A 24,132-nucleotide genomic window follows, 5' to 3' on the forward strand; every position below is an offset into this window, starting at 1 on the left:
ATTAAGTAGATCCTCTACACCTCTCAGCCTCTAGTGTAGATAGTGTCAAATGCTGTTTCTGACTAATTAGATCAGGCAAAGACTCACAGCCTCCAGAGACCACCTCTGCCTACAGATTGATAGGATTCGGACTTGAATGGCCCCAGGCAATCATCCTCAGGTGTGGTGAGAGTTTTTTTTCAACAGGGTGGGGCAGTTGCTTCTGCCTGGAGGCTAATTGTTATTTTTACTCTCTTCGTGGCCTCAGGGCAAGGTGTTTTCCAATAGGGTGGGTCAACTGTCTTCCCCCCATAGAGGCAAATGTCTATGTGGGAAAGATGTCCTCTGCTGCATGAGGGAATGACTCAGCCCAGGAAACTGGGGGTGTCTGCCTTCTGAGCTCTACCCCCAAGTCCCCAATCCTGGCTTCTGCACATACAGCTCCAGTCCACTCTGCCCTCCCTCTGCTGGAGCACAAAGTGAGTGGCTCCACAGGGAATTTTGTGCATTGGCCCTTTAAGAGGGTGCCTGAATTTCCAGCCATCTCTTTCTGGCAGACAGCAACTCCGCTGCTTTTCACAGTCAGATGTTATGTGTGTACCCTTCTCAGTTGTGGTGCTCTCTGCTGGGGGGTTCCAGCTTGGGTATTAGATCCCAGAGTGCTCAGTGGCAACCCCCCACAGCTGAGATATCTTTCTGGAACTTCAGTTGCTGTCTGTGGGCACCTGGCCAGCCCTTTCAGGCCTCTGCCCCTCCCACCAGTCTCTATGGGGTCTCCACTTTCTGTCCTTGGGTATCAGGGTTCTCTCCTGCCAATCTTCTGTTGATTATTTAGGAAGTTTTTCTATATTTTAGTTGTAATTCCAGTTTGTTCCTGGGAGCATGTCTGTGCAGCATCCACTTACTCTGCCACCATTTTAAATCTCTTTACCCTATGCTGTACTTTACATCCCTGTGACTATTTTGTAACTACCAATTTGTACTCAATCCTTCCATCTTTTCACCCAACTCCCACCTCACCCCAGCCCCATCAGATAGTCCAATAGAAAACACCCAAGTAGAACCTGGAAAACATGATTTTCAGCCTGACAATAAAAATTGTGTACACTGGCTAGAGTGTAAAGCACTCTGAATTGTTGACAGGGGTTAGCCGCATCCTATTCTTACACGTGAATTCCTGGGCGCTAAGCTCAGGCTGGGTCTCGCTCAGGAGAGTCTGGGTGGCCCGGACGCGCTCAGAGAACGCTTTGGCCCGCCCACCAGTGAGGCATGGTAGGGCCTGCAATCCCTCCCGGGACTCAGTCAGCCCATAGTCCCGCCCCTATCCCCGCCCGCCGCGACAGTCCCCGCCCCTCCCCTCCGGCCGCGGTAGTCCCCGCCCCTCCCCTCCCGCCGCGACAGTCCCCGCCCCTCCCCTCCGGCCGCGACAGTCCCCGCCCCTCCCCTCCCGCCGCGGTAGTCCCCGCCCCTCCCCTCCCGCCGCGACAGTCCCCGCCCCTCCCCTCCGGCCGCGGTAGTCCCCGCCCCTCCCCTCCGGGCGCTCCGGCACCCTCCTTGTTCCTCTTCCGCCCAGCACGCCCCTCGGCCCGCCCACCCACTTCCCGTAGACACCACTGGGCTCCGGCGCGTCCGCCTCGACGTGATTGGTTGGTGAGCGTATCATTGCGGGGCTCCGTTACCGCCATTGCTGACTCCTCTCCAGTGGCGTCACGCGGGCCCAACGGGCTCAGGTCGGACGCGGAGGACGTTGGGCGTGCGTCGCGACCGCTCGCGCGGGGGTTTCCAGCTCCGGCTATGGCGGCGGCGGTTGCGGAGGTCGCAAGCATGGCTGCGGCTCCCGTGTCGGGCGCCCACAGCCCCAGCAAGCCGCCCGTCGGCGAAGGCGAGGGAGCGGCCGGCGAGGAGAAGGACGCTGGGAAGAAAGGAGCGGAGGCCGTGGGGGACAGCGAGGAGGACGGGGAGGATGTGTTCGAGGTGGAGAGAATCCTGGACATGAAGACCGAGGGGGTACGTGAGCGGGCGGGGCGGGGGCGGCAGCGAAGGGGGAGTCTCGGGAAATGGTGAAAGTTGGGTGTCCGGCAGCGTCTCGGCGGCGGCGTGTGAGGGTCGGTGACCGGTTCACACAGTGCTGGGTGTTGACGTACCTGCTTGGGGCCGTTACTGGGAAGGGGTGACGTGACGTTGAAACTAGTCTGCTGCTCAAGAGTCCGTGTCCACGCCGTCGTTTCAGGGTTTTTTTCCCGAAGCTGTAGTCAACTTTCTGGTGTGAAATCTTCAGGATTATCTACTGTAATTGAAAAGTAAACAAAAATTTTCACGTCCATTCGCCTTGGGCATCCTCGACCCTAGAGGGTGCATTTCAAGGTCTACCGAAACTGCCCACTGCCACCCTGTCTCCCGGGCATCATTTGATGGCCGCCGGGGCCGTCCGCCCGCTGGCGCTCCCGCTCCCCCTCCTCGTCCACCTCTTTCTGCCTGTTCCATCCTGACCTCCGCGGGAGTGAGACGCGGCCATCTCGGGGCCCGTTTCAGCGCTAAAGCATCAGCGTTCCGTATTGTTCTCCTGCTCCTTGAATACAGGGAATGTGATTTTGTTAATCTTGGTATCACTGTTACGTAATCCAGTGCCCAGCATGCAGTTAGCGCTTAGTGTATATCCCGTTATTAAATGAGGAAAAGAATTGTGGGCTGGAGGCTGGGGTGAAGGGGAGAGATCACCAAAGGCCCCACACATGTAGTGGATTCTTTTCATTGTCTGTTAACTTCCCATTCGTCTTGTACTACCTTGATTTAATTATTTTGTTCAAGTCATTCAACAAACTTTTTAATCAGCTCCTGTGTGCTAGGGGCTGTGATGGGCCCTGCGGATATAGAGATGGACCTGTAGCTACACACTTGCTGACATTGAACAGTTCTGTCCAGTAAATAATTGAAGTCCAGTGCCATTAATACTATTGTTAGTTGCACAATACAGTAAAGATTGGAACATTTTTAGGTATAATTTTCCCAAATATATTGTAAATGCCTTGAGGTGAGAGATGGAGCCAATCTCACTATTGTATCACCTTCAATTAACACAGTGCTTGGCACATAGCAAATATTTAGAAAATATTTGGCTAGGAGGGTAGTATCTTTAGAATTAAGAGGATTCATCTATTTATGCACTCCTAGTTTTGTCAGTCCCAAAGAATTGTAGGCAGTATACCTAAAGCCCCCCTCCCGCTCACCCACTTTAGTAACACACACTCATCTGGTTAGTTTCCCTGGCCAACAGCTGCGTGGACTTGGTACTGGATGTAGCGGTACCAGCCCGCTGGAGCACAGCCAGAAACAGACTAGCTGGATTGGGACAGGACATGAACTGAAGCAATGGTGCAAAATTTCTGGACATTGGGAACCCAGAGGCAGCCTTCTATTCTTACCACACCAAAACCTCCCACGTGCAGGTTTCTTGAAATTCTTTCCTTGGGACTCTGAAAGAACACGATTTCCACTGGCAGGAGGAAGATGAAAACAGTACTGGAGATGGACAGTAGTAATGGTTGCACATCAATGTGAATATATTTAATGCCATTGAACTGTACACTTGAATATGGCTAAATGGCAAATTTAAGATACATATATAAAAAACATAAAACTAAAAATTTTTTAGTTACCTGTTGTATCCTTTGCCCATTTTCTTGTTCATTTGCAATCAAACCTCTTTTTCTTGAATGTCTCCCATCTCAAATAATTCAGTTCTCAACCAAGTTGTTAACAGAAAAAATGTTTCCCTCCAACTTTGGTTTTTGAACTGACAACCCTTTCATGCTGATAGCTCAGCATGACAAAAAGCTCTCAGGCCACAAACAAATAAGAGAATGCTTTTGTTGTTGGGGAAGTCAATTTTAAGACATAAAAAGGGCATGGAGTGCTAATATTGCTAAGGGTGTGAAAGAAACAGTAACATAGACAATTTAAAAGATAGAAAAACTATTGTAGATTTTGATATATGAAAAGCAGTTAGCCAGTGACAGCATTTCGGAGGCAGTGATATATGAACAAGCAAAGATGGTGACCTGAAAGACAAGCCTGGAATGAGTGCTGAAAATGATTTTTTTAAGCCTAGTAGAGGGTGGTTCGATAATTTTAAGAAAAGAAGTGTTTATAGATTAAACAGTACATTAGATATGTACTGTATATAAGAAAGGTTAAAACAGAATCATTTGTGGGTCTGGAACGAATTAATTAAATTTACATTATTTCAGCCCTACCCGGTTTGGCTCAATGGATAGAACGTCAACCTGCAGACTAAAGGGTCCCAGGTTCAATTTCGGTCAAGGGCACATGCCTGGGTTTCGGGCTCAATCCCCAGTGGCGAGCGTGCAGGAGGCAGTCAATTAATGATTCTCTCTCATCATTGATGTTTCTATCTGTCTCTCCCTCTTCCTTCCTCTCTGAAATTAATAAAAATATATTTAAATTTACATAATTTCTAATGGGGAAAAATGATTCCGTTTTCAAACAAATTGCTTCTCGAACAGCCTTCCGGAATGAATTAAGCTCGAGAACCAAGGTTCCACTGTATAAGATTTTTTTTTTTTTTAATCTTTATGGCTATTCAATCTTTGTCATATGTATTCCAAAGTTTTGCTTCTCAAGATTTCTGGTTTACTTTTTCTGCTCAACATCCAGTCTTACTGAGGAGCAAGAACAAACTCAGGAAATAGTTTCCCACATGAACTACGGAGAACCATTCTGGCTATACACTTGTGGACAAAAAAGGATACACACACTAAACCTGACAAGCTCAGGGGAGGCCTGCATGGTGAGCCTTACAAAACTCAAGGCACCTTCTAGTAAAGTAACTACATAGGATAATCTTAAATTAAAACTTCTTAACTAAAAGCGAGTCATGCCAGGGAAGCATGTCCTAGGCTGGTATCTTCCTTGACAAAGGTCAGTCTTTACTTAACTGAGCCTGTCTATTGTCTTTTTGTATCTACTGTTAATATACCTTTGGAATGTCAGAGTAATTTTCTTTTTCCAGACCCCTGAGAGCACAATCTCCCATCAGAGCAGGAGTCGACAGAGCCCCTCATTATTGTTATCCTATTAATTATTAACTGTTAGCTATTCTATCCCCACCAATGTAAAAGAAGTATGTGCCTCTTAATTTTACTTTTCATCCAGTCCCACAGATTTCCCCATTTTGCTTTCTCCCACCTCCCTAACCTATCACCAGTGGATTTCATGTAACCCCCTTATGTCTTCCTCTTTGTTTCTAATGTATAAAATAAGGTGCAAAACTGCTGCGATTTTGCTTCCTGGCATTTGTCATTAGTTTGGCTCAAACTCATAAAGATTCTTACAGGTTTGGACATTTCTTATATCAACACATTCAACACTTATCTGACTTTATTCTTACAATCACCAAGGCAGTAAACTTTCAGGCCGAGTGCCAAGCACTACTTCCTCCCGTTATAGCCTTCAATCATTCTGCCAGTGGTAAAAGACCAAGCATTAAATTCTAGGATCAGAAACTACGATATAATGGAAAAAGAGTAGACTTAGACTCTTAATTTTTAAAGATAATCTCAAAAATCCTTATAATTTTAAAATAATAAGAGTCTCTATCAATACAGTTTGATGGTTCAGATACATAACTGGGTGGGGGGTCAGTGATTCTGTCAGCCCAGAATGTATGTACATTCTTTTTAGTATAACTTTGAAAAAGAAAACCTACTATTATATACAACTTTGTAGGAGCTTCTATGAAAATGAAGGTAAAACCAAAGATAAACAAAGGGGAAATAAACAAGATTTAAGAAGCTTGTATGAATGAGGGAAACAAAAAGAAATCTTAGCAGTATGCAGTACCACCTAAAAGCAGTATGCTTGGTCTTGATAGAAACATCGTAAGAAGAGTTACGTCATTATAAGATGGAATACTGGAATATGCTAATCTATTCAATAACGGCATGCAAACTAAGGATCCGCCATATTATTTTTGTGTATGCATAATAATAGCGGTAAATGTTACTCAATGTAGCTTTTCAAAAACACTACTTACATATTTATTTAAATGTTTATTTATTGATTTTAGAGAGAGGGAGGGAGAGAGAAACATCAATTTGTTGTTCCACTTATTTATGCTTTTATTGGTTGCTTCTTATACTGTATGTGCCCTGACTAGAGATTGAGCCTGTGAACAAAAAAGGGCCACATGCTAACCTGACTAGCTCGGGGAAGGCTTTCGAGGTTGCCTTGGAAACTCAGAGACCTAAAGTAACCACAAAGGATGGTCTGAAATTAAACTTTTTAACCAGAAAGCAGTTTATGGTGGGTAGTCATGTCCTAGGCTGGTATCTAACAAAGGTCAATCTTTACCTTAACTGAGCCTATTATCTTTTTGCATGTATGCTAACATATCATAACATATCTTTGGAATGTCAAAGTAATTTTCCTTTTTCTGGACCCCTCAAAGCACAGGCACCGCTCTGCAGAGCCCACAAATCCCCTCAGTGTTATTGAGTTAATTGTTGACTGTAAACTATCCTGGACCCTCCTAAGTAAAAGAAGTACGTTTCTCTTCATTTTAGTTTTTATCCATTCCCAGAGATGATCTCACCCCCCTTTGCTTCCGCCTTCCTAAGTTATAACCAATGGATTTCATGTAAACCACTTACATCTCCTCTTTTGATTGTAATGTGTAAAACAAAGTGCAAAACTGCCATTCTCTGGAGCATTATTGCAATCCATTGAGATTCTATTTCCCGGTATTTGTCATTAGTTTGGCTCAAATAACCTCACACAAATTCTTCACCAGTTTGAATGCTTCTTACTTTCAAATAGGTCAGAACAAAAATGGATATATAGAAAAAAGATAAAGCCAGCATTAAAAACTGGGAATATGGATGAAGATCTAATGGGAATTCTATGTATTCTTACAACTTGACTCATTGGTAAAAAATGGCAGTCAAAACATTGAACAGCTATAAATTTAATGCTAGTTATCAATTAAATTTGATCTAGTGAATGAGTGAAGGTATTACCATTTTCAAATATTAAAGAGCACATTTCAATTCTAGCTCCAGATTTAATTTACTAATCATTGTTGTCAGTCTCTATAGTTTTGTTTCATTCATTCATTCAACAAATACTGTGTCAGAAACCTTTTTGTTGTTGTTCATCTTTACCCGAGGATATTTTTTCCATTGATTTTTAGAGAGTGGAAGGGAGGGGAAGAGACAGAGAAACATCGATGTAAAAGAGACACTACGATTGGTTGTCTCCCACACATGTGTCAACCCCGGGTCAAGGATTGAACCTGCAACCCAGGTAAGTGCCCTTGACTGTTATCAAACTGGTGACCCCTCTGTGTGAGGGCCAGTGCTCTAACTATTGAGCAACACTGGCTAGGGCTGTTTTTATTGATTTTAGAGAGAAAGGAAGGGAGTGGGAGAGAGAAACGTCAGTGTGAGAAACATCGATCGGTTGCCTCCCATACTCACCCTGACTGGGGATTGAACCCACAACCTGGGTATGTGCACTGACCAGTAATCAAACCCATGACCTTTCAGTGTAGGACGACGTACCAACCAACTAGGCCACACCGGCGAGGGCTCTAGCTTAATGTTATTAAGGTTCATCCATGTTGTAGCATATGTCAGGATTTCCTCCCCTTTTAAAGCTGAATATTTCATTGTATGGATAGACCATGTTTTATCCATTTGTCATCCATCAGTGGACACTTGGCTTTTTCTACTTTTTGGCCATTGTGAACAGTGCTGCACTGAGCATGAGTGTACAGGTATCTGTTTGAGTCCATGTTTGTTTGTTTTTGTGTGTGTGTTTTTTTAAAAATATTTTTACTAGAGGCCTGGTGCACGAAAATTCATGCACTGGGTGGGGTGTCCCTCAGCCTGGCCTGCCCCCTCTTACAGTTCGGGAGCCCCCAGGGGATGCCCTACTGACAGCGGGCCTAAGCCACAGTCTGGCCTCCCTTTGCGGGAGGCAACGGGGCCAATCATGGGAAGGCTCTGCCCCCATCATCCTGCTGCTGCTGCCACTGCCGGCCACTGCGGCTGCCAGCCCTCGGCCCTCGCTTCTTAGCGCTGGCCCCAACACCCGCCCACTGGTGGGTGGGGGGCGATCTGGGGCTAGGCTGGCTGGGGAAGGGACTGTGGGAGGTTGAGGCACAGCAGGTCGCACCCCGTCCAGCCTCTGTGGAGGCATGGCACCAGGACCAGGCTTGCGCCACTGCCTATGTGGCTGCCTCTGCAGAAGGGACCGTGCAGCCCCCTCACTCACTACCTCTGCGGAAGGGGCCCCGGCACTGGACTGGCTGGCGCCACTGCCTCTCCCGCACCGCCTCTGCACAAGGGGCAGCGCTGCCGGCTCTGCTCCTGTGGTGACGCCTCCACCATAGCAGCTGGGTGGCTTTGTCCGGATGGGCGTCAGGAAGACATCAGTATAATTAGCATATTACCCTTTTATTAGTATAGATTGATTTCAGAGAGGAAGGGAGAGGGAGAGAGAGACGGAAACATCAATGATGAGAGAGAATCATTGATCAGCTGCCTCCTTCACGCTCCCTACTGGGGATAGAGCCCTCAATCGGGCATGTGCCCCTCACCGGAATTGAGCCTGGGACCCTTCAGTCTGCAGGCCGACACTCAAAGAGTATTACATATGTCTCCTTTTTTTCCCACCCTTGACAATCCCTGGCCTCCCCTACCCCCCAGTGTCTTATGTCCAGTGGTATGCATGCAATACAAGTCCTTCGGTTGATCTCCCCTCCTGCCCCCCAACCCTCCCTGGCCTTCCCGCTGTAGTTTGACAGTCTGTTCGAGACTGCTCTGCCTCTGTATCTATTTTTGTTCATAAGTTTATAATGGTCTTTATTATCCATAAATGAGTGAGATCATGTGGTATTTTTCCCAGGCCGACACTCTTATCCACTGAGTAAAACTAGTCAGGGCGAGTCCCTGTTTTTAATACTTAGGGGTGGAATTAGCTGGGTCATAGGTAATTTTTGAGGAATTGCCAAACTGTTTTCCACAGCAACTGCAGCATTTTTCATTCCCACCAGCAATGTAAAAAGGTTCTAATTTCTCCACATCCTCACCAATACCAGTTATTTTTCATGCTTTTGTTTGTTTTGTTAGTCATCTAGTAGGTGTGGTGTGAGGTAGTATTTTATGGTTTTGATGTGCATTATCCTAAGGACTAATGATGTTGAACATTGTTTCATGTGCTTCTCAGCCATTTGTATGTCTTCTAAATGTCTAGTAAAGTCCTTGGCCCATTTTTTTAGTGATTCAGGATTATATATATTATAAATTTGCTTTGTTATAATTTTAGAGCATTATGATTAAAAACAACTCAGGAACATATGGAATTCAAGCTAATTTGTGTAACTCACAAGAAAAAAGCATTAAATACATTTCTGAAATAAGTTTTTTCATTTAATTCTAGAATCTCAAAACAGCATTAGATCTTGCCCTTGTTTTTAAAATGTTTATTTAAACACTCAGCTAGCTAAATAACCTTGAAAGCTTTAAACAAATTGATATAGAAAATGCTTTCCTTCTAATCTCAATCTTACATAAATGAAAGAGATGAGAAGAAAAAGGTAGACAATTTCTTTAGCAGCATATATGGCTAAATCCATCAATCACTTTAAACTAGAATGTCCATTATTGACTCCGTTAAAAAGAACTGGGGAGGCTTAGCTTTTTTGGCTTAGTGGATAGAGCAGCCGTGGGCAAACTACGGCCCACAGGCCGGATCCGGCCGTTTGAAATGAATAAAACTAAAAAAAAAAAAAAGACCATACCCTTTTATGTAATGATGTTTACTTTGAATTTATATTAGTTCACACAAACACTCCATCCATGCTTTTGTTCCGGCCCTCTGGTCCAGTTTAAGAACCCATTGTGGCCCTCAAGTCAAAAAGTTTGCCCACCCCTGGGATAGAGCGTCAAACCTCAAACTGAAGAGTCATGGGTACAATTCCAGTTAAGGGCATGTACCTTGGTTGCAGGCTCTATCCCTGGCCCTGGTTGGGTCGTGTGCAGGAAGCAACCAATTGATGTGTCTCTCTCACATTGATATTTCTCTCTGTCTCTCCCCCTCCCTTCTACTCTCTCTAAAAATCAATGGGAAAATATCCTCGAGTGAGGATTTGCAACAACAAAAAAGAACTGGATAAATATCAAAAGTTACTTCATAAACCAAAAGAAAATAATTTTAGGATTATGGTAATTAAAATTTTTGAAAGACTTCAAAAACTTGATATTAAACCAGAGGAGCCATCTCTTTGTAAGAAAGGCATAACCGAAAGTGAAAGATATTTAAACTAAATTGATTTTCAGTCTTCTTTGAACAAAAGAAATGAAAAATAATTGTTGATTAGCTAAACTTTGTGTTCTAACCAAACTAATTACAGTGATCTTTAAATGGCAACAACCATCTGACTAGGTAGCTTGACAGTTCTTAATAATTTTGCAATAATTTTTTTTTAAATGCAAAGACACTAAAATGATTTGATCATGCAATATTTATCTTATGCATTCTGCATCTTTTTGCCAATCTTGTAGAATCTTGTTCCAATTAATCTTAGTGCGTGTAACCGGCAACTGCCAACATAAGGCTTGAAAGTAGTGTCTGACATTGTCTTTGTTAATTCTCACTGATGGCAGTCTGGTATTCATTTTCTGTATTTTCTACAATCTTTATAAATTATTTTGTTGTTTGCACTTCATTAGACAGGGAATCTTGTATATCTTTATGACTTACTAGCTGAACATTACCATCTTCATAATAATGAACCTGAATTTTCAAGATGCCAACCACTTGTCAAAGTGGTTAAAGGAATGATTGTAAACTTCCATTCTGACTGCCAGTCACCATTCCAAAGTTTTTTTTTTTCTTGGAACTAATGGCTTTCTGTGCATGCAATAATGGTTTGCTATCTATCTATCTATTTTTTTTTTTTTTTTTTTACCATATACAGTGTAGACCCCATTTGGATAAAGTTCTTTTACATAAGCTCCCAGAGCAGTTTCTACTGAAGTTCTCCGTGATTCAGTTATTTCTCTCCTTCATACAGTCTTAGATCAGTTGCTTCAAATTTGAAACAGATTCTGTTTTTTGGATACAAAAACTTGCCATTTCCCATGTCACCATGTTTTGTTATCAGTACCTAATGCTATTTATTATAACCTTCAATTTTTGCTGGAATAAACTGGTCCAAGTTATATGCAAATGCATGGGCTGCTCCTTCCCTGAGAAGTTTATCTAATTATTAAGCAGTAACCAAGCATCATTAAACACCTCATTGAATTCCCCAGGAGGGGCATGAATGATGAGTTTTGCTACTATACCACTTATCCACATCAGGCAACTGCTCCTCCAGATCCATTTTCCTCTGGCTATTAACTAGCGGAAGCAGCCACCTGACTTTCCCCTCTTCATGTTGTCCTCCTTTGCCTTTTTTTGTTGTTGTTGTTAGTCTTCACACAAGGATATTTTTCCTGTTGATATTTAGAGAGGGGGGAAATGAGGGCCGGGAGAGTGAGAGGGGATGAGAGGGAAAGAGGGAGAGAGAGACCCACAGCCTGATAGAACCTGCAACCCACGTATGTGCCCTTGACTGGAATCAAACCCAAGACCCTTTGATGCGTGGGCAAGAGACAAGTTTTAAAAGGTAAGTAGAGGTTATACAGGATGTTCCCAAAAATTGTATACACACTTTGAATAATTATAAAGTCAGTGTTTATTAACATACAGTTCATTTTCAAAATTAAATGAGTTATCAGCTGTTAAAGTGTGTATACATTTTGGGGGGACAACCTATATATAGTCATAAATTCTGATTTGGGAGGGTCTGACTGGATAATTTTGAAACTTAGCCATTTAAGATAAGATCTCAGGAAGAGAGAAGGCACAAAGGAATTCCAATGTGACAGGGTCTAGATCAGTGGTCAGCAAACTCATTAGTCAACAGAGCCAAATATCAACAGTACAATGATTGAAATTTCTTTTGAGAGCCAAATTTTTTAAACTTAAACTATATAGGTAGGTACATTGTTATTAACTTAATTTTAGGGTACTCCTAAGCTGGCCTTTGCTAAAAACGTCCTCAATCTGATTGAGGTAGGTTCGATAAGGTCGACCCCTTCCAACTCTCCCATCCACACTCGTATACTTGTTTCATCTATCTCCTTTCGTTCATACTCTCTATATGTCCAAAGCATCTCAACATACCTAAAAAAATGTTTCATTTTATAATAATAAAGCCACCATCACAAAATAATTACAGTTCTTTTTTTTAATTCAATTTTTATTGTTCAGATTATTACAGTTGTTCCTCTTTTGTTACCCCATAGCTCCCCTCCACCTGGTTCCCACCCCATCCTCTACCCTTACCCCCCACCCCCACTGTCCTCATCCATAGGTATACGATTTTTGTACAGTCTCTTTCTGCACCCCCCACACCCCTTTTCCCCAGAGAATTGTCAGTCCACTCCCTTTTTATGCCCCTGATTCTATTATATTCACCAGTTTATTCTGTTCATCAAATTATTTATTTACTTGAGTTTTAGATTCACTTGTTGATAGATGTGTATGTGTTGTTCATAATTTGTATCTTTACCTTTTTCTTCTTCTTCCTCTTCTTAAAGGATACCTTTCAGCATTTCATATAATACTGGTTTGGTGGTGATGAACTCCTTTAGCTTTTTGTTATCTGTGAAGCTCTTTATCTGACCTTCAATTCTGAATGATAGCTTTGCTGGGTAAAGTAATCTTGGTTGTAGGTTCTTGCTATTCATCTCTTTGAATATTTCTTGCCACTCCCATCTGGCCTGCATAGTTTCTGTTGAGAAATCAGCTGAGAGTTGTATGGGTACTCCCTTGTAGGTAACTAACTGTTTTTCTCTTGCTGCTTTTAAGATTCTCTCTTTGTCTTTTGTACTTGGCATTTTAATTATGATGTGTCTTGCTGTGGTCCTCTTTGGATTCCTTTTGTTTGGGGTTCTCTGCGCTTCCTGGACTTGTAAGTCTATTTCCTTCACCAGGTAGGGGAAGTTTTCTGTCATTATTTCTTCAAATAGGTTTTCAATATCTTGCTCTCTCTCTTCTTCTGGCACCCCCATTATTCGGATGTTGGTTCGCTTGAAGTTGTCCCTGAGATTCCTTACACTATCTTCATATTTTTGGATTCTTTTTTCTTTTTGCTTTTCCGGTTGGGTATTTTTTACTTCTTCATATTTCAAATCTTTGCCTTGATTCTTGCGATCCTCTAGTCTGCTGTTGGATCTCTGTGTAATATTCTTTTTTTAAAAAAGAATATATTCTATTGACTTTTTACGGAGAGAAAGGGAGAGGGATAGAGAGTTTGAAACATCGATGAGAGAGAAACATTGATCAGCTGCCTCCTGCACAGCCCTCCTGGGGATGTGCCGGCAACCAAGGTACATGCCCTTGACTGGAATCGAACCTGGGACCCTTCAGTCCATAAGCCGATGCTCTGTCCACTGAGTCAAACCGGTTCGGGCTCTGTATAATATTCTTTATTTCAGTCAGTGTATGCTTAATTTCTAGTTGGTCCTTTTTCATATCCTCGAGGGTCTCACTAGATTTATCAAGCGTCTCACTAAATTTATCGGCAGTTTCTAGAAAATTCTTGAAAAACCTTATAACCGTGGTTTTGAACTCTATATCCAATAGTTTGCTTTCCTCCATTTCTGTCATTTGTGACCTATTTCTTTGTCTCCGCATTTTGGCTGCTCCCCTGTGTTGATAGAGTGGCTTTTGTGCTAGGTGTCCTACAGGGCCCAGTGGCTCAGCCTCCCCAATTACCTGAGGTAGACACTCTTGGTGCACCCCTTTGTGGGCTGTGTGCACAGTCTTGTTGTAGTTAAGCCTTGATTGTAGTTGGTATCACTGGGTGGAATTGACCTCCAGGCATATTGGCTGTGAGAATCAGCTGTATCTATGGTGGGAGAACTTCTGTGCTGGAGACACCCTTATGGGGCAAGACTTTCTTCAGTAGGGCTTTGTTGCTCACAGAGTCTGCCCCCTGAGTGTGTCCCTTATGGATCTGAGGAGTTGTAATCTGGATGGTCCCCCTCTAACCACTGGGTACACTGGCACTTGGATCTCTAAGGAGGTGCTAATTTAGCCTTTCCCTGAGGCTACCCAGCAGGAGCTACAGAGAGATCTGCAGATTCCTCCTATTTGTTTGGGATTTGGAGGTGCCCAGATGAGGCCCAGCTGTGAAGCAATGCAAGCTGCTGTGGGGCTTTGGGCTATCTTTTGGATGTTCTGGGTCTCTCTGACCCAGCTGCAGTTTGTTAGGTAATTTTAGATTGCAAAGGGCCAGGCCATTCATATGCAAAAGCCTCTGTGCACAGCTTGGGTGGGGCAGGGTCTCAGGGAGTCAACAGGGCAGAGCAAACAGCTATGGCTGATCCTCAGCCCTGCCCTAATAGGCCGGGGTTCTCAGTGTCCCATGGTAATCGCTGCAAGCACCTCTGAGAGAAAGCCGCCCTCGAGTTCCGCCCACTGCCAGACAGTCCAGTTTCTCCCCGTATGAGTCTGGGTTCCCAGAGACTCGCCCAGAACTGGAGTTCAGAGTGGGAGTGTGTGTGTCTCTCTCCCTATTGAAAAAGACATCCATGTCCTCAGTTGCCAGCTCTTTCCGCATCCGCCTCCGTGCCTCTGCATCTCACTTCCACACCTCCTCTGAGTCTCAGTGTGCTTTTCTCTTTCCTTCTAGTTGTAGAATTTCCACTCAGCCAGCCTTCTTGTGGTTCTGGATGACGTCCGTTTTGTCTTTTATTTGTATTTTTGAAGTGGTTGTGCGATGCAGCAATTTCAGGTGTTTACCTATGCTGCCATCTTGGTTTCTCTAGTATAATACTCTTTAGATCAGTGGTTCCCAAAGTGGGGCACTTGCCCCACAGTGGGGGTAATTTGATTTTTAATCCTGTGCGGTCCAATTTTATTTTTGGAATTCAAACAGTCTGGTCCAAATTAATTGACGGGATTGAATGTTGAACCGGTTTGCAGTGTCGACCTCAGCCTCGACGTTGGACCTGCTCCTAGCCCCTGATCTGTTGAGTCAGCCTCCACGTTGGACCGAAAAGGGTTAAAGAGGGCAATTAGAGAATGAGTTATTAATAGTGAATTTTTTTGTATTTCTTATGATTCTAGGGGCCTCATATACACTCTATAAATATGTATTCTGACATATTTCTGTTCTCTATTATGTTTTGGAACTTTATTTGCTATTTTTTCATATCACTTCATATTATTATTTTTTAAACAATTTCTTAGTGATTTCTTCCTCAGTTCTTCAAGTATCATTCTTTTATTTTTATTTTTCATGGATGCCATATTCTTTGGAAGCTTGTTTAGACCCAGTTAATAGCCTTTTAGTATTCCTCCACATGAATAAGAGTTCACTTTTTGAATAATAAGAATTATATGTCACTCGGTATGTAGGGAGCGGCTATAGGGTTAAGCCTCAGATTGGCCTGTTGGCAAAGCCACAAACAAGTGCCAGCTTAGAGGGCACAGCCCTCTTAACATAGTTAAGCTTGATCTTATGATGTTCCATAGATCCTATCTGGGTAGCTAATGGGCTGTGGGAGGTGCAGCAAGTGCTGCTAAAACAAGTGAAACTCACAAGAAAATTGTAACTATGGTGACCACTACCTTGTTTACCTCTGGCTATAAAATAAAGGCTCTGCTTGTTGTCTGGATCTCTGTCTGTGGCCTCAGAAAGGCACAGGAAGATCCACCTAGACCGGCCGTGGGCAAACTACCGGCCCGTTTGAAATGAATAAAACTAAAAAAAAAAAAAAGACCGTACCCTTTTATGTAATGATGTTTACTTTGAATTTATATTAGTTCACACAAACACTCCATCCATGCTTTTGTTCCGGCCCTCTGGTCCAGTTTAAGAACCCATTGTGGCCCTCGAGTCAAAAAGTTTGCCCACCCCTGACCTAGACCCAGCTTATTCTCTTTGTCTTTTCTACATCCTTCGCTGCTCCCCCACCCCCCCACCCCCCCCACCCCCGCCAGGCTCACCGAACTTGTTGCTGTGCTGGCACGGCACAGGGGGGGCATTAGGATTTTGGAGATGCTTAGGTGGGGCATGGCAAAAAAAAGGTTGAGAACCACTGCTTTAGATCCATCCATGTTGCAAAAGGCAATATTTCATATGCTTTTATGGCTGAATAATAAATAGGGTGGGGCAAAATTTGGTTTATAGTTGGGAGTATGCAAAACAGTTTATTCTTGTATTATTAGGCATTAATTATTGTATTATCCTATCTAATAGACAAACATGGTAATTGACCATACCTTCGTTATGCCTCCCATTGGTTAATCAGCACAATATGCAAATTAACTGCCAACAAAGATGGCGGCTAATTTGCGTACTGCAGGCAGGGCGGAACAGCGCAGCCGCCAGTGCAAGCCACCATCCCGGGCCGCAGGCCAGCCCTAGAAGCCCCAGAAGCTGGTGATTGGGGGGAGATGGGGGTCCCCTTCCCAGGCCTGACGCCCCTGGCAGAGGCGTCAGGCCTAGGCAAGGGGCCAATCTGGCGATCGCAGGGTGATGGGGGTCGATACCTCTGGCGGAGGCGTCAGGCCTGGGTGAGGGTGGAGCCGGTGATCGGGGGGAAGATGGGGGTTCCTGCCCAGGCCTGAAGCGTCAGGCCTGGGGCAGGGGGGGGAGTGGTTAAGCCGGCGATTGGTGTGAACTACAGAGGAAACACCTTTTCTGACTGCTCATTGGTTAAGCTCTCTGTATGCCACTGGTAATATTCTTAGTAACTTGGGTAATAAGAATCCAAAAAGGTGATCTAGGGTTTTTCACCACACTCCTGGCAAAAAAAACGAAGGTCCGCTGCTGGAGGGCTAAGAAATGTCATATCCTGCCCTAGCCGGTTTGGCTCAGTGGATAGATAATGCCTTGGCCTGCCGATGGCAGGGTCTGAGTTCAGTTCTGACCAAGGGCATGCACCTAGGTTGCAGGCTCCTCCCTGGCCCAGGCCCAGGTCAGGGCTCATGTAGGAGGCAACCAATCTAAGTGTTCCTCGCACTTTGATGTTTCTCTCTGTCTTTCCCTTTCTCTTCCACATTCTCTAAAAATCAATGGAAACATATCCTCAGGTGAGGATTAAAAAATAATAATAAAGAAATTATTATTATATGAAAGACACATCTTGAAAATGCCTAAAGAAAGTTGTCATTTTTTCATGGTGAAGGGACTGGAGTCCGTGTTGATGAAAAAACCTTGCTGGCTGCGGTGACTGGCAGTGGCTGCAGCAGCAGGGTGATGGGGCTGGTTCCTTCTTCTGATCAGCCCGGTCACCTCCCACAAAGGGAGGCCAGACTGCGGCTTAGGCCCTGTCTCCAAGGGGAGCAGGGAGCGGGCCTAAGCCGTCACTAGGACATCCCCTGAGGGCTCCCAGTATGTGAGAGGAGGCAGGCTGGGCTGAGGGACACCCCCCACCCACCCAGCTCATGAATTTCATGCACTGGGCCCCTAGTCTACACTAATAAAAGAGAAACATGGTAATTAGTGTACGACCGCTACCCTTCCCATTGGCTAATCAGCATATCCTTATGCAAATTAACTGTCAGCCAAGATGGCGGCCGGCAGCCAGGCAGCTGGAAGTGAACATGAGGCTTGCTTGCTCCCATGACTGCAGACTCCAACGTTCCCCGCCTGCCTTGCAGGCCTCTGAGCTGGCAGTTTGAAACTTTGTAACAAATATAGCCGGCTGGGATCTCAGAGCTGAAGTTATACATTGTTTCGATTACAGAACGGCAAACAAACCAGCAGCGGAAGCCTCAGAGCTAGAGCCAGAGCTAAAGCTGGCCCAGAAGAAAAAAGAAAAAAAGGAGTGGTTGGGAGCTTCAGTCAAAACCACCAGCCTGAAAGCAGCCCTCAGCCCCTCACCCAGACTGGCCAGGCACCCCAGTGGGGACCCCCACCCTGAAGGGTGTGTGACCAGCTGCAAACAGCCATCATCCCCTCATCCAGGCTGGCCAGGCACCCCAGTGGGGACCCCCACCCTGATCCAGGACACCCTTCAGGACAAACCAGCCGGCCCCCAGGCCTCTATCCTATATAGTAAAAGGGTAATATGCCTCCCAGCACCGGGATCAGTGTGACAGGGGGCAGTGCCCAAACCCCCTGATCAGCCCTGCTCTGTGCCTGATAGGGGGGAGCTCCCCAATCCCCTGATCGGTCCTGCTTTGTGTGTGACAGAGTGCGGTGCCCCAACCTCCACCCCCCCCACGGGCCCGGGTAGAGCCATAACCTCTCCATCGGCCCTGCCCCGAGTGTGATAGTGGTGGCGCCCCAACCCCTGATCGGTCCTGCTCTGTGGGTGATAGAGGGTGGCACCCCAACCCTCCTCCATGGGCCTTGCTGTGTGTGTGACAGGGTAGAGCCATAACCTCCCCATTGGCCCTGCCCTGAGTGTGACAGGGTGCAGCGCCCCAACCCCCTGATTGGCCCTGCTCTGTGTGTGACAGGGGGCGATGCCCCAACTCCCCTATCGGCCCTACTCTGTGAGTGACATGGGGGAGCTCCTCAACCCCCTGATTGGCCCTGCTCTGTGTGTGACAGGGGGGAGCTCCCCAACCCCCTGATCGGCCCTGCTCTGTGCATGACAGAGGGTGGCGCCGCAACCTCCCCATCGACCCTGCCTTGAGTGTGACAGGAGACGGTGCCCCAACCCCCCAATCGGCCCTACCCTGAGTGTGACTGAGGGTGGCATCGCAACCTCCCGATCCGCCCTGCTCTGTGCATGACGGGGCGGCGCCCCAACTCCCCAATCGGCCCTGCTCTGAGCCCGACCAGGGGCTGCACTTAGGGATTGAGCCTGCCCTCTGCCACCCGGAAGCAGGCCTAAGCCAGCAGGTCGTTATCTCCCGAGGGGTCCCAGACTGCGAGAGGGCACAGGCCGGGCTGGGGGACCCCCCTCCCCCCACCCCCCAAGTGCACAAATTTTTGTGCACCGGGCCTCTAGTCTATATATATAAAAGGCTAATATGCTAAGTGTCTGACCATCTGACAGGTCGCTGTGATGCGCACCTACCACCAGGGGACATGTTCAACGCAGGAGCTGTTATGATGCACAGTGGCCATTTACAGAGAAATGGCACTGCAGACCTGTTGCCTACAAAGCAACACTTGGCTTCCCCCAAGTGGGACACCGGCCACACCACCACCCCAGAGCGACACCCCAACAAATCGCAGCCGATGCTGCAGAGACCCCATGGCACAAAATGTGGCCCACAGCCCAGCCCAGCCAGGAAACAGTTGCTGTGAGCACCGGGTAATGACATCATGTAGGAACGCTCGGCTTCCTCTCCCTAGCAATGACTAGCCTCCTTGGAGTTTCTTCAGCCCTGGAATACGACTTGCTTTATAACCAGGTGTCGACATTTTACACTTTAACCAAATGTTTGTGAAACATTTTCTTGTGCCTCATCTCATTTGATCCTCACAGAAATCCTGGAGTAGGTAGATAAGAGACTCGGTGGAATCCTATTTTCTTTTCATTAACCAGAAAACAGCGATTTAGAAAGCTTAGAAACTTGACCCGACTGAGAAGAAGAAAGAAATGGTGAACCTTGAAAATGACTAGGTTTTCTCTGCACAGAATATAGTCAAACACTGCTGCAGTCAAATATTCACCCTTTGTTCTCCCTTTGTGATCTACAATAGTAATGTGCTTCATGTTGATATTTATTGCTGTATTGCTGATAATTACTTGAAAAGTTGGGACGCTTCACTGGGCTGGAAAATGTTTAGCTAAATCAGAAAGCAGGCTAATTAAGCAAGGTTATTCTATATAAAAGGTTAAGTTGACTCGTGCATGCACGATACATATAAAGCTCTTGCTGGCACCAATCGCACACATGTTTCAATCTGTCATTATTGATCATGAATTTGGTTGACCCTTCTATTTAGAGAAAGGGCGAATAGCGATATTAAAATATTTCTTCTAATTTCCTTTCAGTGTGCATGAATTCATGCACTGGGCCACTAGTTTTCCATATGAACAACTGTAAACCTACTTTTGCCACGCCGTGTGTGTGTGTGTGTGTGTGTGTGTGTGTGTACACGTACGTGTACGTACGTACACACACACACGTTTTCTTCATCTGTTGATGGACACCAAGGTTGCTTCCATATCTGGCTATTGTGAATAATGCTGAGTAAACATGGGGGTTCATATGTCTTATTGAGTTAATGTTTTCATTTTCTTAAGATACATACCCAGAAGTGGAATTGCTGGATCGTGTTCTGTTTTTAATATTTTGAGGAACCTCCATGCTGTTTTCCACAGTGGTTGCCATTCCTGCCAATTGACATTCCCACCAATGGTGCATAGGGTTTTCTTTTCTGCACATCTTCACCAATACTAGTTAATTTTTATCTTATTGAAAACAGCCATTCTAACGTGTGAGGTGATACCTGTATGGTTTTTATTTGCATTTCCCTGCTGATTAATGATTTTGAACATCTTTTCATTTTGCTGTTGGCCATTTGTATATCTTCTTTGAAAAAATGTCTATTTAGATCTGCCCATTTTTAAATCAGATTGGTTTGGTTTTTTGCTGTTGAGTTACATGAGTTCTTTATATATTTTGTATATTAGCCCCTTACATGATTTGGAAATATTTTCTTCCATTCAGTGGGCTGCCTTTTCATCTTGTTTGTTATTTCCTCTGCTGTGCAGAAGCTTTGTTTTTGCTTTTGGTGTGCTCCTTTGTTTTTCTTAAGCCACTTCAGGAGATGAACATACTTTATAATTATATTAATCTCCATTTCAAGTTTGTTTCCATATTCTCAGTAATTGTATTGTTTTGGAAATTTAATCAAGTCAGTAATGTCTTTTATTTGCCTATTTTTAATTTATGTAACAGGGTAAAATCCTTTACAAAGTTCGGTGGAAAGGATACACCTCAGATGATGATACCTGGGAGCCTGAGGTTCATCTTGAAGATTGTAAAGAAGTTCTCCTTGAATTTAGGAAGAAAGTTGTGGATAACAAAGCTAAAGCAGTCAAGAAAGATATTCAGGTATCATGTTTTATCTCATTTCTTTCTCTTTTTTTTTGTACAATAAATTTATAAATTTTACTGATATAGAAGATGCAGTAAAGAACTTAGAAGTAATAATTCTATATAATAAAGAGCTAATATGCAAATGATCATCAGCCATCACACCGTAAAGGCTCAAACACTCAACACTGGGGAGAGAAGAATGGGGACCACCCAGGCACAAATGAGCTCTCCAGAGAGGAATGGGGACCATCCAGGCTGCAGCCCAGGAGAGGGACAAGCCACCTGCCCTGTGGTCCTGGGCGCCAGCGCCTGCAGCCCAGGAGAGGGACAAACCGCATGCCCCGTAGTCCCGGGCACCAGCGGCTGGGACTGTGGCCCGGGAGAGGGACAAGCTGCCCGCCCTGCGGTTGCGGGCACCAGCGGCTGCGTCTGCACCTGCGGCCCGGGAGAGTGACAAGCCGCATGCCCCGCTGTCCCGGGCGCCAGCGGCTGTGCCGGTGGCCTGAGAGAAGGACAAGCTGCCCGCCCCATGGTCCTGGGTGCCTGCGGCTGCAGCCCGGGCAAAGCCACCCACCCATGGTCCCCTGTGGCTGCAGCCAGCCTGGGCAAAGCCCGCCCAGGTCCTGGGTGCCTGCGGCAGGCCAGAGGGAGGGAAGCCCAGCTTCTGGGTGTCTGCAACTGGCCAGAGAAGGGAATTCTAGGTCCCGGGCGTGGGGCGAGGCAGAGGCGGTTAGGGGCAATCAGGCCAGCAGGGGAGCAGTTAGGGGTGATCAGGCCGGTAGGGGAGCAGTTAGGGGTGATCAGGCAGGCAGGCAGGTGAGCAGTTAGGAGCCAGTGGTCCTGGATTACAAGAGGCAGTTGAACATCCCCTGGGGGGTCCCGGATTAGAGAGGGTGCAGGCCGGGCTGAGAGGATCCCTCCTCCCACCAATGTATGAATTTCGTGCACCTGGCCTCTAGTAAAATAGATAATATTCCTATTGCAGACTCTATAGCCAGTTAGTTCTCACAGAATGCTTTGATTGAGTTCTGCCAACTCTTCTTTCTGTAGCCAACCTGTGATTACAGTTGACAAACAGGTATAGTTTGGACATGTTAATATTTTCCTTTAAGTTAAGAGTAAGATGAAAGTAGGGAAAAGACATGTCAAAACTATCCATGAGATGAGCATCTTGTTTTTGAATACCTAAGGAATATTTTGTGTGCTGTTCACATTACTACTACAGATACAGTGCATACTTTTGTATTTTTAAAAGATCCTTACCTGAGGATACATTTCTGTATTGATTTGAAAAAGAGAGAGACAGAGAGAGAAACATAGATGTGAAAGAGAAACATTGATTGGTTGCCTCCCTTATTCACCTTTGACTGGGCATAGAGCCTACAGCCTTGTGGTGCACAGGATGAGGCTCCAACCAACTGAACCACCTGGCCAGAGCTAATATGCATTATTAACATATTTTTTTTTTTTTTTTTTTTTTTTTTTAAATATATTTTATTGATTTTTTACAGAGAGGAAGGGAGAGGGATAGAGAGCCAGAAACATCGACGAGAGAGAAACACCGATCAGCTGCCTCCTGCACATCTCCTCCTGGGGATATGCCCGCAACCAAGGCACATGCCCCCGACCGGAATCGAACCTGGGACCCTTCAGTCCGCAGGCCGATGCTCTATCCACTGAGCCAAACCGGTTTTGGCTATTAACATATTTTTTATATCTGATTTTACTGCTAATTAAAATAACACAATTTTTAGATCTTTCTATAAAACTATCAATTTTAATCCATTTCAGATTATTCACAGGTCTGGTTATCCAGGTCTTTTAACCACTTTAATTTTAGTTACTTTATTGCTTTTTGTAGCTCTTCCTGATGGTAAGGAAGAATAAAAAGATGGAAGGAACTCACTGAAGTTAAATTTTCTCATCAGCAATTTGGAAAAATGTTTGATTGTGGGCTAGAGAGGAATAATGTTAAAACTAACACACAGCCCAGTTTGGTTCAGTGGATAGAGCATCGGCCTGCAGACCAATGGGTCCTGGGTTCAATTCCCATCAAGGGCACGTACCTCAGTTACAGGCTCCTCCCCGGCCGCGGCCCTGACCAGGGCACGTGCAGGAGGCAACCAGTCGATGTGTTTTACTCACATCAATGTTTCTTTCTGTCTTTCCCTCTCTCTTTAACTCCCTTTAAAAAAATCAATGGAGCCGAAACCGGTTTGGCTCAGTGGATAGAGCATCAGCCTGCAGACTGAAGGGTCCCGGGTTCGATTCCGGTCAAGGGCATGTACCTGGGTTGCAGGCACATCCCCAGTAGGAGATGTGCAGGAGGCAGCTGATCGATGTTTCTCTCTCATCGATGTTTCTAACTCTCTATCTCTCTCCCTTCCTCTCTGTAAAAAATCAATAAAATATATTTAAAAAAAAAAATCAATGGAAAAAATATCCTCTGGTGAGGATTAAAAAAATAACACACAGAAAACCTAACACATAAATTTGGTTTAATGATGTGTCCACTGTTTTAGCCTTGATTCTCTTCTTTCACAAATAATTCAATTGGCTTTATTTATGAGTCTTGGAAGAATTTCCCGTTTTTCTTTATAATGGAAATTTCATTTATAGCTTCTATTTATATATTGAACCAATTCTAACACACTTGCTTTTGAGGTTTCATTTTCATCAGGAATAATTTTTTTTTAAATACTGGCAAAGGTTCTTAAATTTAAAACTATGTAGTGAAAATTTTCTCAAGAAACGGATTCTTACTTATTGAGGTCTTTGTGTAAGGACTGAATATTGATCCCTTCTCTCCCTACAATTTGAGTTTTCAGCCACATTTTAAAAAATACTTACTATTTTTTTAAATTACCAAAACAATATTATGACCCAGTTTTGACTGTGTGTAATGTTGTTAATAGTAATAACAGCAACAACAGAGGCAGCTTTTATTTACTGAACAGTGGATCAGCACTTTTTATGGATTAAGATGAGAACCTGAGGCTTTGATAAGGTAAGTAGCCCAAATTCACCCATTAGTAATGACAGAGCCAGGCTACTGCACTC

General features: G+C 44.9%; 1 protein-coding gene and 1 pseudogene across 1 annotated transcript in view; one reads left to right on the plus strand and one right to left on the minus strand.

Annotated features, from left to right (window-relative positions):
- The first annotated feature begins 1,619 nt into the window (after positions 1-1,619).
- Positions 1,620-24,132, plus strand: part of MPHOSPH8 (M-phase phosphoprotein 8) — a 59,943-nt gene continuing 37,430 nt past the window's right edge. The window contains exons 1-2 of the mRNA XM_070409359.1: positions 1,620-1,986; positions 20,932-21,087. Of these exons, the coding sequence (XP_070265460.1) occupies positions 1,774-1,986; positions 20,932-21,087 (369 nt within the window). The 5' untranslated portion in view covers positions 1,620-1,773. The remainder of the gene's footprint in view (positions 1,987-20,931; positions 21,088-24,132) is intronic.
- The window catches only part of LOC139006752 (F-actin-capping protein subunit alpha-2-like), a 53,486-nt pseudogene continuing 39,882 nt past the window's right edge, over positions 10,529-24,132 (minus strand).

The sequence above is a fragment of the Myotis yumanensis genome, unplaced genomic scaffold (genome assembly GCF_028538775.1).
Source record: "Myotis yumanensis isolate MYYU_CA2020_CCGP unplaced genomic scaffold, mMyoYum1.0.hap1 SCAF_3, whole genome shotgun sequence".
Taxonomy (NCBI): Eukaryota; Metazoa; Chordata; class Mammalia; order Chiroptera; family Vespertilionidae; genus Myotis; species Myotis yumanensis.